This window comes from Artemia franciscana, chromosome 1, assembly GCF_032884065.1.
Source record: "Artemia franciscana chromosome 1, ASM3288406v1, whole genome shotgun sequence".
In the NCBI taxonomy this organism is placed as follows: Eukaryota; Metazoa; Arthropoda; class Branchiopoda; order Anostraca; family Artemiidae; genus Artemia; species Artemia franciscana.
In genome coordinates, this window is record NC_088863.1 from 41,541,289 (window position 1) to 41,558,042 (window position 16,754).

The 16,754-nt window shown below is 35.9% G+C and overlaps 1 protein-coding gene across 1 annotated transcript in view; it reads left to right on the plus strand.

The window, feature by feature from the left end:
- LOC136040114 (protein dissatisfaction-like) overlaps positions 1-16,754 on the plus strand; it is a 43,474-nt gene that overhangs the window by 10,538 nt on the left and 16,182 nt on the right. Inside the window, exons 2-3 of the mRNA XM_065724248.1 lie at positions 5,141-5,221; positions 12,746-12,907. Of these exons, the coding sequence (XP_065580320.1) occupies positions 5,141-5,221; positions 12,746-12,907 (243 nt within the window). The remainder of the gene's footprint in view (positions 1-5,140; positions 5,222-12,745; positions 12,908-16,754) is intronic.

Genomic DNA, 16,754 nt, shown 5'->3' on the forward strand with positions numbered 1-16,754 from the left:
TTAGTTTTACCCTTCAAAAGCCACGATGCAGAGGAAATTTGGCTCATTTTGGAAAAAGAGGGAAAACATACATAAAAGTCAAGTAATATTAATAAAAATCACGCCGTTACGTCCAGAGTGTCAGAGAACTAGTATAGAAGTTTCAACCTCATATCAGCAAAATTTGGAATTTTGGGCTACTGCCAGAAGAAAGATAACGGATACTTGCTTATTTGTTTTTGTCTTTTCCAGGGGTGCCCGTATCGACCTAGTAGTCCTAACGGAGAGAACTCATTCGAACGGAAATTAAAAGTCCTGGTGCCCTTGTTTAAGTGATTAGTCTAAAAGACTTTTCATAAAAATTAATTTTGGTGAAAATTAATACGTATTACGTATATATTGCGCATTTTTGATACAAAAATCATTACGTATATGAGGGAAGTTGCTCCCTCTTCAATACCTCGCTCTTCACGCTTAAGTTTGAATTTTGTCCCGATTCTTTAAGAACGACTCCTTAAACACACGGGTCGTTTAATTAGAACAATAAGAAGCTTCCTTGAAAGTACTACAAAAATTCAGTGTAAAGAACAAGGTGTTGAGGAGGAGGCAGCCCCCTGATATACATAATAATTTCTGTTGTTTTAAGCTTTGATATTGTTCCTTACTTTCGGTTAAAAAAAAACATGTTTTTTTATTTAATCTAAGTTAAGAGCGAAGTTGAAACTTAAAATGAACAAAGTTATTGTTTTACTGCAAATGTTCCACGTCCACACTATTCAATTCAAAGCTTCAATTTTAAATCCATCCGATGGAGTCCCCATTTCCTTTAAGTCCTTTCTTGTTGCTTCCTCTCAACCCAAAACTTTTATGCTTGGGGCTTTTGCAGCATGTGTCTTTACAACTAGCACAGATAATTCAATTGATGGTATTTTCCTATGCTTCTGGAACTTCACAAAAGCAGCGTTTTATTAAAAAACCTTAATAACATACGATTTTTGCACAGGAGAAATAAACCAGTTTTTTATTGTTCTATTACATAAAAATTAGTTTGACTTTGTTTAATTTGCCATGACTTCTGCAAATTGAGCCCAGTTGAAAAAACGACTCTTTTGAGTCCTGAGCGGAACATTTAGGATTATTGTGCAGAAATGTCCAAAGTGAAGCCCGCCTAACTTCAGAATTCACATTACTCGAAATTATCACATTTATAGGCACAAAATACCTTGATTTCTTGAGTTTAAATTGTTATCTATTAGTTGTTTCTTTTGAAGGTTTTTAAAATGTGTTTCTGCAGTTTGAAACTGAATATTTTTAACTCTTGATGTTATGGCTGGTAAGACCAATTTTAAAAATCCATGAAAGTTTAAAAAAACAATATTACCACAAATGATAAAGGGGTTACACCCCCTAAGCCCTGACAGGCTACACGGTCACTGAAAATTTGTTCAAGAGGCCATGTTGTTTCAACCATGTGTTTTTGTTTATTTTAGTATCAACAACAAAGAAATACAAAAGTCAAAATACTGGTTCACTTTATACGAAAAAAATATTTGCTTAGAATCAATAGTTATGTGATTTTCAATTCAAAAGTTTGCTTCTTTGTCAGTAGGGCAAATGTCAGACTGTCGGGAAAAATTCTCAGAGGTACATAAACGTAGATCTTTTTAAACGAATTTGTCAAAAGAATAAATCTATAGGCAAAGTTGCAAGATTCTAAAGTGTCTTTATGCTAAAAATGCTCAGTGACAGGAGTTACGAACAGGCAACTAAGTTCGAGAGTAAAAAGATCAGAATGGCTGTAACTAAGGAGGGTGGAAAAAATCTGAAGTTGATAATAGTTCAACTATAGTCACTTAAATCCCATGGTTTACACATTCAGTCCCAACTGTCAGTAGAACTAATGAGATAAAATACCTCAAGCTAAAAGTTTCGCCGCGGACATTTAAAACATGTCCAGTGAGAGATCAGCAACAACTAGCTGAATTGGTGTCCCATAATTTTGTGCTTTTTATTCCGCCCAGATTTAAAAAAAGATTAATCAGAAATATTGACATAAAGTATTTGTATACCTCGCTATATTGCATTACCTCGTAGAGCCATCTGGATTATAGGAAAATTACACTCTAAAATGGGCAGTAAAAAAAAGTTTCAGGTTTCCTTTAAAGGTTCTCAATAAAATTTCGGGCAGTAATGGGTGGTATATTTAAAAACAGTTTTTAATACCAAATCAAATGATTTATTTTTGCTTATATGGACCTAAATAACACATACTTCCATAAGTATGGATAAAAAAAAAGTGGAAAGTGGTGGCATGGATGGGTGGGAATTGCCATAGGTCTGAAATGTCAAAACGATGTAGCCTGTAATCTACAAATACCTAATACTAAGCAATTGAGGAGGAATACTAGGAAAAATTTACAACACACATGACTGAAAATCACTGATCACCTTTTAGTTTTTGCCCTATATTCTATTAAAATTTCCTCCAAATTGGAGGGAAAAAAGAAAAATAGTAAAATTTCGTCGATTGTTTTTTTTTTAGAAAGTTGATTTTGTCAAATATTTGAGATGAAACATAGGTCAAAACACGGTCAAGATGCACGAAATTTACACAGGCGCCATTTAGACCAAATCTTGGGGTGGGCATTAACTCCATCTTGGCCCCTTCCCCCAACTCACTTCGTTTCGCGTAAGAAAAAATGTGGGTTTTTGCAGCACATCGATCGAATATTCCAAGTAAAAACGCATTATCAGCACCCGTGTGTTGCTTGGAAATGTACTGTAGCCGAATGTGTAACTCAGCCACACTGACCTCTAAGATTAGTTATAACATCGAAGATCAAAATCAACGAGGTTAAGTAATTAAACTGAAAGTGGGAAATTCAACCAGACTACAGGCTGGCCCTCCTCAGCGAGAATCTTTCCTATTTAAGTAAACAATAAGTCAGTGAAAGTAATCTTCATTGACATGCTGAGGCTTGTATCAAAAATATCGGTTTTCCTTCAGCTTTCAGATCAAATGTATTTACAAAAGGAAAAACAAGAGAAAAAAATATTACAACACTCAAGGTAACAAGGGGAACTGCCGAGGTTTCATCTTTGCAAAATCGTCAACAAGCTGGTCGTGGTCCAATTTTTTACTAAATCCTTCTCTGTAAACATCAAAAGGAGGTGACAGAGACGATCGTCTCCTGTTGTAGACCGCAGGTAGTTTTTCACTATTTCTAGGCTAGAAAACAAACGCTCATTCCTCGCTGTTGTCACAGGAAGTGTGGCAGCAATACAAAGTACTTTAATTACTTCTGAGTAAGCCACTGATAATGCCTGAAGATGGTCGACAATGTCTAGGAAGTTTTCTGGCTTTTTCTCCTTATCGAGCAAGAAACGCTTGGCAATACCAGCTTGAGATTCGAGAAGAATGTCGTCGATATCCAGCTCGCCGTAGAGAGCAGAGAAACGCTTGAGCAACTCTGTGTCCATAAGCTTTTCGAGCTTGGATCCAAGGCTTCGAGTGTGCTCATCACTGGCAAATTATCTGTAAACCTTCTGTCAAATTCGGATAGTAGACGGTCGAAAGTCTCGGAGTACTCTCGCTTCATTTCATCCGCCAAAGTAGTAGTCCGATTTCAAGATTGGATGAAGTTCTTTCCTAGCGTCGAAGTCGTCACAAATTGTTTCAGATGCTTGGTTATCTTTTGAGTTCTAATGCTAATGGCTATTAATACCTTTATACTTACCTTACTAAAAAGTTAATAGGCAGAATGATGTAAAGTCTTCTACTTCTCCCTCCCTGTGCTCTCGTCTTTAGAGTCTTATGGTAGAGTTGGCCTACAATCTGGGGTTCGACCGGTAGAGGATGTCAAGCGTCTCTAACTTTCATAAGGTTTATGTGTAGAGCATAAAAATGTTTACTTATACATATGATACAGTTTATGTACATAAAACGAGGACAGAAACAGAATAAGAACCGACTCAAGTAATCTAAAACGGTGGCTTATATTCACTAAAATAAAGAAATAAGCATCGAAACATTCTACAGGAACTGACCTATTTTGATCTGTCTTCTTAGAGGAATTACTGCAAATATTCAGAATTTATAATATTAATATAATTATCCATCTAGGAAGTTGGCATTTGACAGAACTTGAGACTTTTATTATGTATCTAACCTACTTTCAAAGTTTACAATGATTAATAGCAAATAGCGTAATTACCCCAAGGGTCGTTAGGTAATTACGCTCTTTGGTTAATAGGCGTGCAGTAATTTCAAATCAATTGGACAGAATGGATTATGTTGGACACAAAGGATTATTATGGCCAGCCAAGGGCCCTTTTTGGTGGAAGCTTGGGCCCCCTGGAAAATCTGGGATGGGCATTTGCCCGCCCCTGACCTTCCCTCAAATGGCACCTCTGCAAATTTTATAACTAAGCAAGAGTAAGCACTAAAAGATCAACACTTCATGAACTAGAAGAAAATCCTTTAAGACTGAGTCTGACAAGGGTTTAATATTTCACTAATTACACTAGCAAAAAACACTTTATAAGGAGCCTTTTTCCCTTGAAGGGGTGTGACCTATACTGAAACTCTAAATCTATTGAACTCTAGGCCTATCTTTAGAGTTCTATTAAAATTAAGGTTTATAATTCGGTTTAGACTCTTAAATGAATATTCATTCTTTATAACCTAGTGGCAGCTGTCTCCCAGCCTGGAAACCCCTCCCTCTTTTATACACGGCAAACGCCAATGCCCTTTTATTCTTTCTTTCCCTGAACTTGTCACTGGCCTGGAACCCCCTCCCTATTTTATACTAGGCAAACACCAATGCCCTTTTATTCTTTCTTTCCCTGAACTTGTCACGGTCATTGGGTACTTTGTTTAAATTTGTCTGAATAGATCGACGAAATGCTAATTTTTAGGGCAGGACTAAAAAGTCCCACTTGTGCATTATTTATCTTGACCAGCTAGGTTGATGACATACCCTTGTATGTGGTGCGTCTACAGGACTGCACAATGTCCCTATATCAGTTGTTATTATATGTTGAAGTCCATAGTTCTCAGAAAAACAACCTAAAATAAGGAGCAGAAGTGGCAAATTCGAGTATATACTGTGAATTAGATTGTTTATTAGAAATGATTTTACTATTTTCATTTTCTTATTAGGTGATCGTCTCTTGGACATTCCTTGCAAAGTTTGTGGGGATAGAAGCTCTGGGAAACACTACGGAATTTATTCCTGTGATGGTAAATATTAAATTTTTCAGGGAAGTTTTTCTGACAAGCTGTAGGCAAATACATCAAAAGCAGTTACATTATTAAATACATCTGTTAAAATATATGAATAAAATTTACATTCAAAAACATTCGTGGTTCTTTTTTACTTTTATAACTTCATTCAGAAAGAAAAATTTTCATTTTGCCTTATTGTAGTGTAAATAATAATAATAATAATAATTTGTTTGTGACCCACTTGAGACAGCGGAGTAGAAAACAAACACACAGAAAAAAAAACTTCTGATAACACATAAAATTACTGTAGAAAACATCTTAGAAGACCATGAAAAGGGTTAATAGTAAAATATATCGAGTCGGATAGTTTCTGGTGTAGCACTTTAAGTTTCTTTAATAAATCTGGAGCCCCGAAATTTGTTACCATATCACTGTTCTTGTACCAGGAAGGAAGATACAACAAAAATCGGAGGAAACGAAAATAAAATGACTTGAGAGCCTTTAAATCTTTTCTTTTTAAAACAGGATACAATCCAGAAAGATATAAAACCGAGTGATAACAAAAGCAAGAATAAATTTGTGAAAGTGCTTTGCGGTTGTATTTCCCCCTGTTCGCAACAATTTTAGAATAACCCACTTGAGGTTTAACCTTAGCATCAGAAACAATTTTATTACGAAAAGAGACTAAATTGTTAGTAAGAGTGATGCCCAACCACCTTAAAGAAGTCACGCAAGGAATGCTAAATTCAGAACAGTTTTCTAGAAAGTCTAGAAGATTGGTTAGGAGAAGGACCAAAATGAAGGAATTCACATTCATCAGGGTTAAGGGTTAGACCTACATTCGAGAAAGCAGTAGAGATAGAACGAACAGAAGCCGAAAGCTCAGATTTAGTTCTACTAATGAGAAGAATATCGTCTGCATAAGCAAGATATGAGACATTTGAACTACCTAAAAGGTAAGTTGTTGGAAGACTATTTAAAATATCAGCAATACAAATTTTGAAAATTGATGGAGATAAAACTCCACCTTGTCTCACACCTTGTCTTACGGAGATCTTTAAAATAGAAGAATCAGAAGGAGAAGATTTAATATGGGACATCCCAGATTTAAGATTCAATCTGGGACATCCCAGACCACGCTGAAAACCAAACTGGTTAACTCCAAAGTTTATATTATCTGTTATAGAAGGGAGAAGTAAATACTCAAGGACTTTGCTTAAGGTACAAGAAACAGTGATAGGACAATAAGAAGAATATGAAAATGGATCTTTCCCCCTTTTTAAAATAGAAGTAACTGTGCCACACAAGAAACTGTCCGACACGACAGAAAAACACAAACACATTTGAAAAAGTAGTTGTAAATGCGATATTAAAGGGGGGCAATCAGGTTTCAAATGATTCACTGATATTCCATTTGTGTCAACTGAATAGTCAGGTAAATTGAATCAGCGGATATCGGAAATATATCCTGCTGAGATAGAGCAGACGGTAGCATACGTTTCAAAACAGCTGAAAAACGTGAATGAACTGCATAATTAATCCGGGAAAAAAAATAGCAGTATAACACGATTCTCAAGCTGACTTATAAATATAAGTGCCAGGACCACCACTAACAATTTTACTAGAATTTAAAACTTTCTTCCAATCACTTGGATTTGATGTAAAATCAAAATCCCGAAATCGGACTGCACGAAGGTATTTCTTATAAGCAGATTTTAGTGCAATTTTTAATACTGAAAACAATACCAGAAGCAGGCCTTCCGCATTCTGACCATATACGCAACCATAACTTTGCACGGTTCTTAATCGACTTCAACTCTGAATCATTATTCCACACAGGTGGACGAGTCCCTAACCTAACTCGTTCACAAGGGACAGCACAAGACTCAGCGTTTTTCAAACAGGAAATAATTTGAAAATAGTACAGGTTTATATCGGCAACCATATTTTTCACAGGCACCCGCGTCTGGAGCAAATGAAACGAATACGAATAGAACTAAGCAGTGTAGCAAGCGTCACACTGTAAAGGGCAATATTTTCACGATTCCAATTATACTTGTCGAAACACCGTGAGGGCTTAGGAGTAGAGGAATATGCAGGAACATCAGATAGGGAAAACGTAAATGACATCGGCATATGATCAATGTCTTGTTCATCCGTAAGAACATGCACTACAGAAATACTGAGACTTGGCGAACAGATCACATGGTCAATATTTGGTACACTATCTGAATGATGAATGTAAGTATATGACTGATCCTTTGGCAAAATTTTATGATCAGGAACTAAATCTAACAAGCAGTCAGTTCTGGCCGAGTTATCTAAAATATTGCAGTTCAAGTCACCAACAATTAGATATGTAAGTTCAGAATCAGCGAATTGCTTCACAGCTGAGCATAACGAGGAGCAAGCTTTAGCGAACCGAGTCATAGAATCAATTCCACGTGCATTATGTGGCAAATAAGTGTTAATTATAACAGTATTGCCTAACTGGATGGCAAGAAAATGATCGTTCGAGCATAAACAAGTGGGATTTAGACCACTTAAACTCCGCTTCACAAAACATGCAAGCCCTCCAGAGGGTCTGTTAAAATTTGTGCGGGCATTTATAAGAAATAACTGATGTGATGTACTTCGTTGTAGGAAACTGAAACTGGTGGAAGAGAGCAGGTGTTCTTGTAAGCAGACTATATGGTAGTCATTTATGAACTCTTCGATCACAGAAGCTTTATCCTTAGTACCATTAATATTAAAAGAGAGTAGGAATATCGAGCGAGCCATCACTTGGCAGCAGATATCACTTTTTTAAGGACTTGACATTTTAGGCTAAACGACAAATGCGGACCACCAGAATTCGCACATTTTGCCGGGAGTTTACAGGGAGAGTCTTTCGTAGAGACATGGGGTCCTGAGCAGATTGCACACTTTGGATTTGAACTGGAACAGGCGGACTGGATATGGCTGGGGGATCTACACTTGTGACAGCATCTAGGTGGGGTCAGAAACTCAGAAACTCGAATAAGTTCATAGCCGATTTTTAGTCCTGTTTTTAGCAGCCGAGCCTTTGGCAATAGATCTGTAAAGTCAATCTTGACAACTGTAGAGGCACCAAGACAACTAGCTGATTCTATGCCTGCCTCACTGCAGAATTGGTCAACATCAAATTCAAAAGGAATTCCTTTAGCAATTCCAAGTATTTTTTTTTTGTGTGAGAATCTTAGTCGCACAAGATGTTACCGTATTTTTATTTGAAGAGCAAAAGTCATTCACTGCGGATTTGTCTATATGAACAATCAGTTGGTCCTTTTTTGCTTTTACACTACTAACACATTCATGACCAGTAACTTTATCCAGCATTTCTTTTCTTTTGATTGGATTGTCAAATGGAGCAGGGATATTGGAAACCACAATAGTCGCTAGGACATTTGGTTCAATAGGTTGAGGAAGGGGCGGAAAATGGTTATCATAAACTTCCGCACGAGACGCAACAGCATTAAGGACTTTTTCCATTCGCGTGAGCTTCGAGGATAGATGTGAAAACATCAGGTCAGGAACCGAAGGAACTTCATTAGCTGACAAGATAACATACGTAGGTACAGTTAAATCTTCAGAATCGCATTTCGCTAGTAGCTCAAGAATATCACATAAATGACTCTGTGTAGCCTTATATCCTGCACGTCTTGGGCAAATTTCTCCGGGCAAAACTTTGTTCCAAAAAGCAGACTTTGCAGCCGCAACAGCAGCTGCATCGAAGAATTCCAAGGCATGCCGAATAATAAGATCATGTTTTAATGAAAACCGATCTTTTGCCAAATATTGCTACATCTAGCTAGCTTTACTGGGATTAAAATTCATCATTCATAAAGTTCACTGAGAAAGCTTACTCGTTTGATATTGTCAATAAGTATCCAATTTTAAGATAGATGCATTCACCTTGAACTCTAAATCATTACTGAAAATGAATCATTAAAGAAAATTGAAGAAAGAGAAAGCTTATTTATTAATCTCACAGCTGGTCAAAACTTGACATTAATCTCTTGCTTGTCTTCTTGGCTTACAATTCCAAACAGCAGCCCTATCAGGCTTTAAAAAGCAGGGTTTGTGGTTCCAATGTGGTTCCAGCTTACGCTTAAGGAATAATGTGATTGCCTTAATTAGGTATGCAGTAGCCGCACACCAATGAAATTCAATCAAACCTTTCAGACTACTGAATCATATGAAAATAAACTCTCCTTTTCTCTTTAGTTACACTCCAAAATGATTATTCTAGACAGAATAAGGCAGGGTGTTTATAAAGTCCTTTACAATTGAAACCAATGGCATTGGTGAAAAACTCTACCTACATTTATTTATTTTTGTCAGAGTTTATAAGAAGTTTTTAACTGTATTTAATATCCCTTTATATGAGCAAATTTAGTAGTTCGAAGCTCATCAAGACATCACTTGATTTCCTGTCGTTTTGATACTAGATAGTCATATCATTAGTGGCAATGACATGCAAACTGTTTATTGAAACTCAGCAATGTTACTATTTGCCCAATATCTGTGGTTGATACATGATATCTGGAATTGACCCAGTCCCTTCCAATGCATCTGTCTTCAACACAGTGGCCATTAATTTGAGCTATCCCAACAAATTCATAGCCTAGAAACGTTTCACTGAAAAACTAACGAATATGCAATGTGACGGTTCACCATCTTGCTAAAAAATCAGGATCGAATACCAGTTAATCAGTTGTGGTTGCGAAACTGATGCATTTGGTCAGAAAGGTGAATAGATATCTACAGCAATTTTTGCGTCGATGAAGAAAAACGGATCAATTATCTGATCGCACTTGACTCCCCGTTACACGTTCACTTTTGAACTATGAAGCTGGGGCTCCTTAGTCAAATAAGTTGTTCTGATCCCCATATTCTCACAGTATGTCCATTTAAATCACCAGAAGCCTGAAAAGTTGTCCCATTGTCGAAACAAAGCTGTCTGAGGAATGCTTTATCTTCTGAATTGTGTTCCAGTGCGAACTCTTGTTGTTTAGCCATGAGTGAATTTAACAGTTACCTTTCTAAGCGTACAATAGTTCACTTTCATTTGAATATCATTTAATGATACAGAAGAACAATTTTTTTCCAGAGAGGGCTTTAAGTGATATCGAATCAAAATTCTTAACTTGCCGAGCTGTCAAAAAATCTTTTAAGTAGCTTCTCATTATCTGAGACAATAATAGTACACGGAGGTGCGTTCGTCTTTAAAGCTTCAGAAAATGCAATTTTTTTGGCTAAAATTTCGTAGCTTTCGTAGCTTTAAAGACGAGGAAAGAATCGTTCACAAAATTTGGACTAGGACTGGACATGCAGGCTGTGAGGTGACAACTCCCCTCTTATTACGGAAAGATTTTAAGTTTCGTGTAAAAGAGTTCTTTCATATGCTTACTTGCATACAAGGGAGAAAGGTTGTGCGGTATTCCGTCAAAGCTACATTTTTCCAAAGAAACACGTTTGATAAATGTAAAAATTTTTACCCTAGGGTTCAGCTTTTACATTTCAGACACCCCCACACACAACATAAGAGTTTTAAAAAGTGCACTTTTTCAAGGATAGTAATCATTTTTGAAGCATGGTAGGGCTTATTTATTTGAATTTGCTTTAAATAATAAAATATTCAGTTCAAACATCACGAAAGGCCTCCGGTAAATTACAAAACACTCAACAATAGCCAACCGGTTATATTTACTGCATTCATGTACATTTAACTTATAGATCATTCCGATATATAAGCCCCCTCCCTCCCCACTCTTTGTATACATGATAGTTTTTGTTCGTTTCAAATTTTTTTTTTAGGTCTTTAGTTCATTTGAAAAACATGTTTTGTCTTTTTCAGGGTGGATGATTAAGTAGATATATTATACTTTTTCCATAATTCTTATTTTTCAATCGAAAATAAATGGATATGATTCAACTTCCTTTTGATTTTCAACAGGCTATTTATTTTGTACTCTTTTCAACTATAAATAATGAAGTCCATAAGACAAACAGCGAAGAAAATGCATAACGAAGATTATTTGCTGATTTTCGTAATCCTGTAATAATCGTCTGGCAAGAAACTAAATAAGTGTGTATCAAACACAATTTAAAATATTAAAATTAATAGCTAGTTTACAATAAGATCTAGCTAACGGCAGGATTCAGCCAATGCCAGATCCATTCATAATAGGATTCATTCGATAGGATTGTTCTGGATAGTTAAAATATAGTCTTTTTTTAATTTTTTTTTTTTTTTTTTTTTTACTACAGCCAACGACTAATAATAAAGTTTTCTGATTGGTCAATCTTAGCTAAATTAAGAATAAATCAAGGAAATTGAATTTAGGTTCTTGATTGGTTCCTGATTTCAAATAAATCTTATTATCGATTGATAGTATGCCCGCTAAATCTCATTATAAATTATGTTTTTGTCAAATTTCGCTTTGAAAAGAAGGGACTGTTGAAGGGGCAAGATTTAATGCACAAATAAAAGGCGATCAGGAACGAGAATAAAACTCGTGCCTTTATGTAAATTGGTCCCGTACCCTTTTTGTATGGGTCCGCCATTTTAGATGGCATTGCTACTTTAGAGGATTACCATTTTAGATAAAATCCACACGAAGGTACAAGATATAAATTGTTCCAGTACTTAGACAATAGAATCTCATAAAATGTAAAAAGTGCTCTTGGACTGATTTTTGTTTTCCAAGAAATCGTTTTCTGAACTTTTCTCCACTTACTAACCTCAAAATCATTTTAACTTATAGCGCTTGCCATGTTCCTTTGAATAGTCCAAATCAAATTCCTGCATGCTATATAGTTTTCAAGATACTTTGAAGCTTTTTTTCAATCATGTAATATTTCCTCTTTCTTATCAGCAATGATTGTTTGAAGTTATAACCTTTCCCTCCTCAAATGGATGCACTGTAATTTCTCTATTGCATAGCCAATTCAGAGGGCGTCATACGAGCACAATCCATTTTGATTTATCATGGCCGATTTAGCTTACCGCTCTCCTTTAAAGTTTATGGCGAATATTTATAGACAGGAGGAATAAGCCTCCTTGCCAATCCAAAAAAAAATACAGCCTAAAAATAAACGGTCTTCTGGACTTACCACCCTTCGATGGAAAATTCAGGGACACTGTATTAGGAAAAATGAGAAAAGCAATTTCAATTTTCAAGTGTCCATATACAATTAATTCTTACTTCTTTTCTTTTCAAAATTTTTAATGCTGTACCAGCTCTTTGTCAAACTCATTTCACACAGGAATGTTTATTTATGTATTTTGAATTTCACCGATGTGTTGTTCTTCTCTGTTTTCAGCAATGTAATTTATTCTTTGGTATCGTCACTGCTCACAACTCAAAAGTTATACTAATACTGGATGAGTATTCTTCCATGTAAGTCAAAAATTGCTTGAAAGAAACAGATAGTTAGGCCTGGACCACACGCTATTATTCTTTTTTAAGTAGGTTCAATCATTTTCTTCGAAATAAAAAGATTTATTTCACGAAGGTTGTTCTGGCTTCTTCAAGAGAAGCATACATCGAGGCCGAATTTATACATGCAAAGCCCAAGGTGAGCTTAGAGGAAAATGTCCAGTTGATAAAACTCATAGAAATCAATGCCGAGCCTGCCGACTCAATAAATGTTTTTCAGCAGCTATGAACAAAGATGGTAAGAAAATTTTATTTTTTTTTTTTTACTTTATTTTCCTACCTTTTGGATTTCTTTTGCCTCTGATATTAAAAACTTTACAAGCTCATATAACATAATAAATTAGTATCGGGTGAAAGAATGTTGTCTTAAGTTCTTTTATTGGCTAAGATTGAATAGAATCGTCAATTTTGGTACAAAGAAATGTTTCGAATGAGTGTTCATCTGCTTTTTATTGTATATTAATTTAAAAAACTTTTTCCACAAAATAGGCCTTTCAAAAAAAGGTAAAGAACTCCATTAAACCAAGAATGAACAAAAAAGGAATCAAATAATCTACCAAGCATACAACTACCACAAACCAGCATCAATAAATAAATGAAACCCAAAACGAACAGAAATTAGAATAAATAACCGAGTCAAACTTAAAACGAGCAGAAATTAACATGAGTAGGGTTCAAACCCCTTTGCTTTCTAAAAGTTAGAAAATAATTTGCACTCTACTGAAAATAAAATCAGATGAGTGTGCATTGTTAGTTTAATATATATATATATATATATGCTGATATTTATTCCTTAAATTCTTAATTAATTTTTGATTTGTTAAATTTATAAAAGTGAAAATATTTAACAGAATTTCTTCAGTAAAGTACAAGTTATACTCTAGTTTTTAAAGGCGTAGGGACTTTGGACCCTACTCATGTTAATTTCTGCTTGTTTTGAGTTTGACTCGATTATTTGTTATAATTTCTGTTGATTTTGGGTTTCATTTACTTATTGATGCTGATTCGTGGCAGTTGTATGATTGGTAGATAATTTGATTCCTTTTTTTGTTCATTTTTGGTTCAATTTAGTTCTTTACTTTTTTTGAAAAGCTTATTTTGTGGAAAAAGTTTTTTAAATTAACGTACAATAAAGAACAGATAAACACTTTGACTCATAAAAGGGGAACTAGAACTTCTGATTACCAATCCAATGAGTCCCGTCCAAAGCATATACGACCACCTTTTCTATAAGAACCTTATATGTTCCCAGGGCATAACTTACAACCCTTGCCCTGAGTGCTGTTGGGGTGGGTTTGTCTTCCTGAAAGACGTAATTTCTGGACTCTACAACTACAGTGAACAAAAATTGAGAGATGTAGAGATGTAGGGGGTGGTTTCAGAAACATAATTTCTGAAACTTTCAACTGCGATAAACAAAATTGTTGTCTCCAAATTTTCATTATAAAAAATTAAGGGAAATGATATGTATGCATGGGAGGGGCTGGCTGCTCCCAAATCACTTTGAGTCTTAAAAAGGGCAATATAACTTCCAATTTCAAATGAAATAAGCCCCATCTAAATTTTATGCGATCGCCCATTCAATAAGAACCTGATATGCTCACATGGCATAACTTACAATTCTATCCCCATGGTGCTGGGGGGCTGTTTCACCCCTAGAGGCATTATTATATTTTCTTTGAACTATTTTTAACAATGTCGCTATGTAATTATTTCATTAAGATGCGTTTAGTGAAAAGAGGGGTTGTTAGGGAAAGGGGGCTAAACGCCCTCCATCACTTTTGACGCTTAAAAAGGAATTAAAATTTCCAATTTCCAACCAAATGAGTCTCTTCTAAAGATGAACAACCAACACTTCCATAAAAACCTTAAATGCCTCTTGATATAACAACCCTCGTCCCAAGACTCTGATGATTTGTATCAGTCCCAAAAGCCTTGTTATATGATTTTTGGACTATTTTCAATAAAAATAACTGTCTCAAAATTTTTATTCGATGTATTTCGGGAAAACACGACGTTTTTTGGGAGGGTGGGGAGGGGGTATCTGCCTTCTCATATCTTTGACTCTTAAAAGGGCAGTAGAAATCCAGATTACCAATCCAATGAGTCCCCTACGAAGCAAATACAACCACCCTTTCTATAAAAAACCTTATTTGCCCCCGGGGCATAACTTACAACCCTTACCCTGAGTGCTGTGGGGGTGGGGGTGTCTTCCTGAAAGACGTAATTTCTGGACTCTTTAACTACAGTGAACAAAATTTCTATCTAAAAATTTTGATTGGACGTCTCTGGGGAAATCATGAGCGTGGGAGAAAGGGTGGTCGTTGCTCTCAAATCGCTTTGACTCTTAAAAAGGGCACTATAACTTTCAATTTCAAATCAAATGAGCCTCATCTGAATTTTATGTGACCAACTATTTCATAAAGACCTTATATGACCCCAGGCCAAGATTTACAACCCTGAACCCAGGGCAATGGGGGGTTGCGTCAACCCTAGAGGTATGTTGAAGTTCTTTGGACGATTTTGTGCAAAATCAGTATCTCACAATTTTAATCAGATTCATCTGGTTAAGAGGGGTTCTTGGAAGGGGGAGGGCTAGCTGCCCTCCGTCACTTTTGACTCTTAAACGGGATTTTTGGCCAAATGAGCCTTCTCTCAAGTTTATCGACCGTCCCTTCCATTAAAACCTTAAAAAAAAACCCTGAGCATAACTTACAACCCTTGAGCCTAGGCTCTGGGATTTGTTTCAACCCTACAAGCCTTGTTATATGATATTTAGACTGTGTTGATTCAAATAGCTATCTCAAAATTTCTACTAGATGCATTTTTGGACATTACAAACGTGTGTGTGTGTGGGGTGGGGGGGGGTAGCTGCCCTGCGATCACTTCGTCTTTTTCAAGCTCCAATCAAATGAGTCCTTTTTGGAGTTTTTAAGACAAAACTTTCTACAAAAATCTTATAAGCCCCAGGGCATGAATTAGAACCTTTGCCCTTGAGGACTGGGGGGGATGTCATCCTCAAAGACATAATTTCCGGGCCTTTCAACTATGTTTGATAAAACGGCTATCTCAAATTTTGATTGGATGTGTTGGGGAAACGGTGGACGTGGGAGGGGGGTTAATTGCTTTCAAACTCTAATCGAAAGAGCCCTTTTTGAAGTTTCCACGACAACGCTTTCTATAAAAACCTTATATGCCCCAAAGGGTTTTTTTTGGGGGGGGGGTTATCCTTAAAGACATAATTTCCAGATCTTTCAACTATATTGAACAAAATGGCTATCTCAAAATTTTGATTGAATATGTTTGGGAAAATGATGGGTGTGGGAGGGGGGTTAGTTGTCCTCCAATCCCTTTTGACTATTGGAAAGAGCAATAGCACTTTCAATTTCCAAACGAATGAGCGCTTTTTGAAGTTTCTCCGACAACTCCTTCGACACAAAGTGAATGTTTAAAAAAAAAATGAAACAATCAAATAAAATAAATAGTAAATTGGGCCAAAATCGTTTTTTACTGGTTCTTTACATTCTTCACAACATCTTTCGATTTGCTAACATCGTTTTTTTTATGAAATCGCTGCCTGTGATAAGGAAACAGTTCCAAACTGTATTTGACCATAAATAAAATGATATCATCGAATTTTGTGTTACTGTTGTTGTTGATTTAGGTCCTTCTTTGACCCTAAAGTCCTTAAGACCCACTTGATGGTAATTAAATAACACTTTGAATTTGATAAATGTAGATGGCAGTGATGTAATGCTATTTTCGCATAGCTTAAATTGCAGGTTTTCATGCTTGGCTGTCTCAAGGACTGATTCTAATCGCAAACCTTTTTGTTTTATAATCGTTAGATGCATACATGCAAATTGAATCATCTGTATTTTATAATTTAGCAGAGTATTTTTATTTGTTTTCTTTTCCAGTCGATAAGTTGATCATAATTCGAGAATCTGAGATTTATCAAGATGTAAATCTCAGAACTGAAATAAAAAGACTTAAAAAGTAGTAAGCAGAGAACATAGGTACCCTTTTTGTGGCATCGTCCCATTTTCTAGGAGCATCAACTGTAAGTGGGCTCTGAAAAGAAG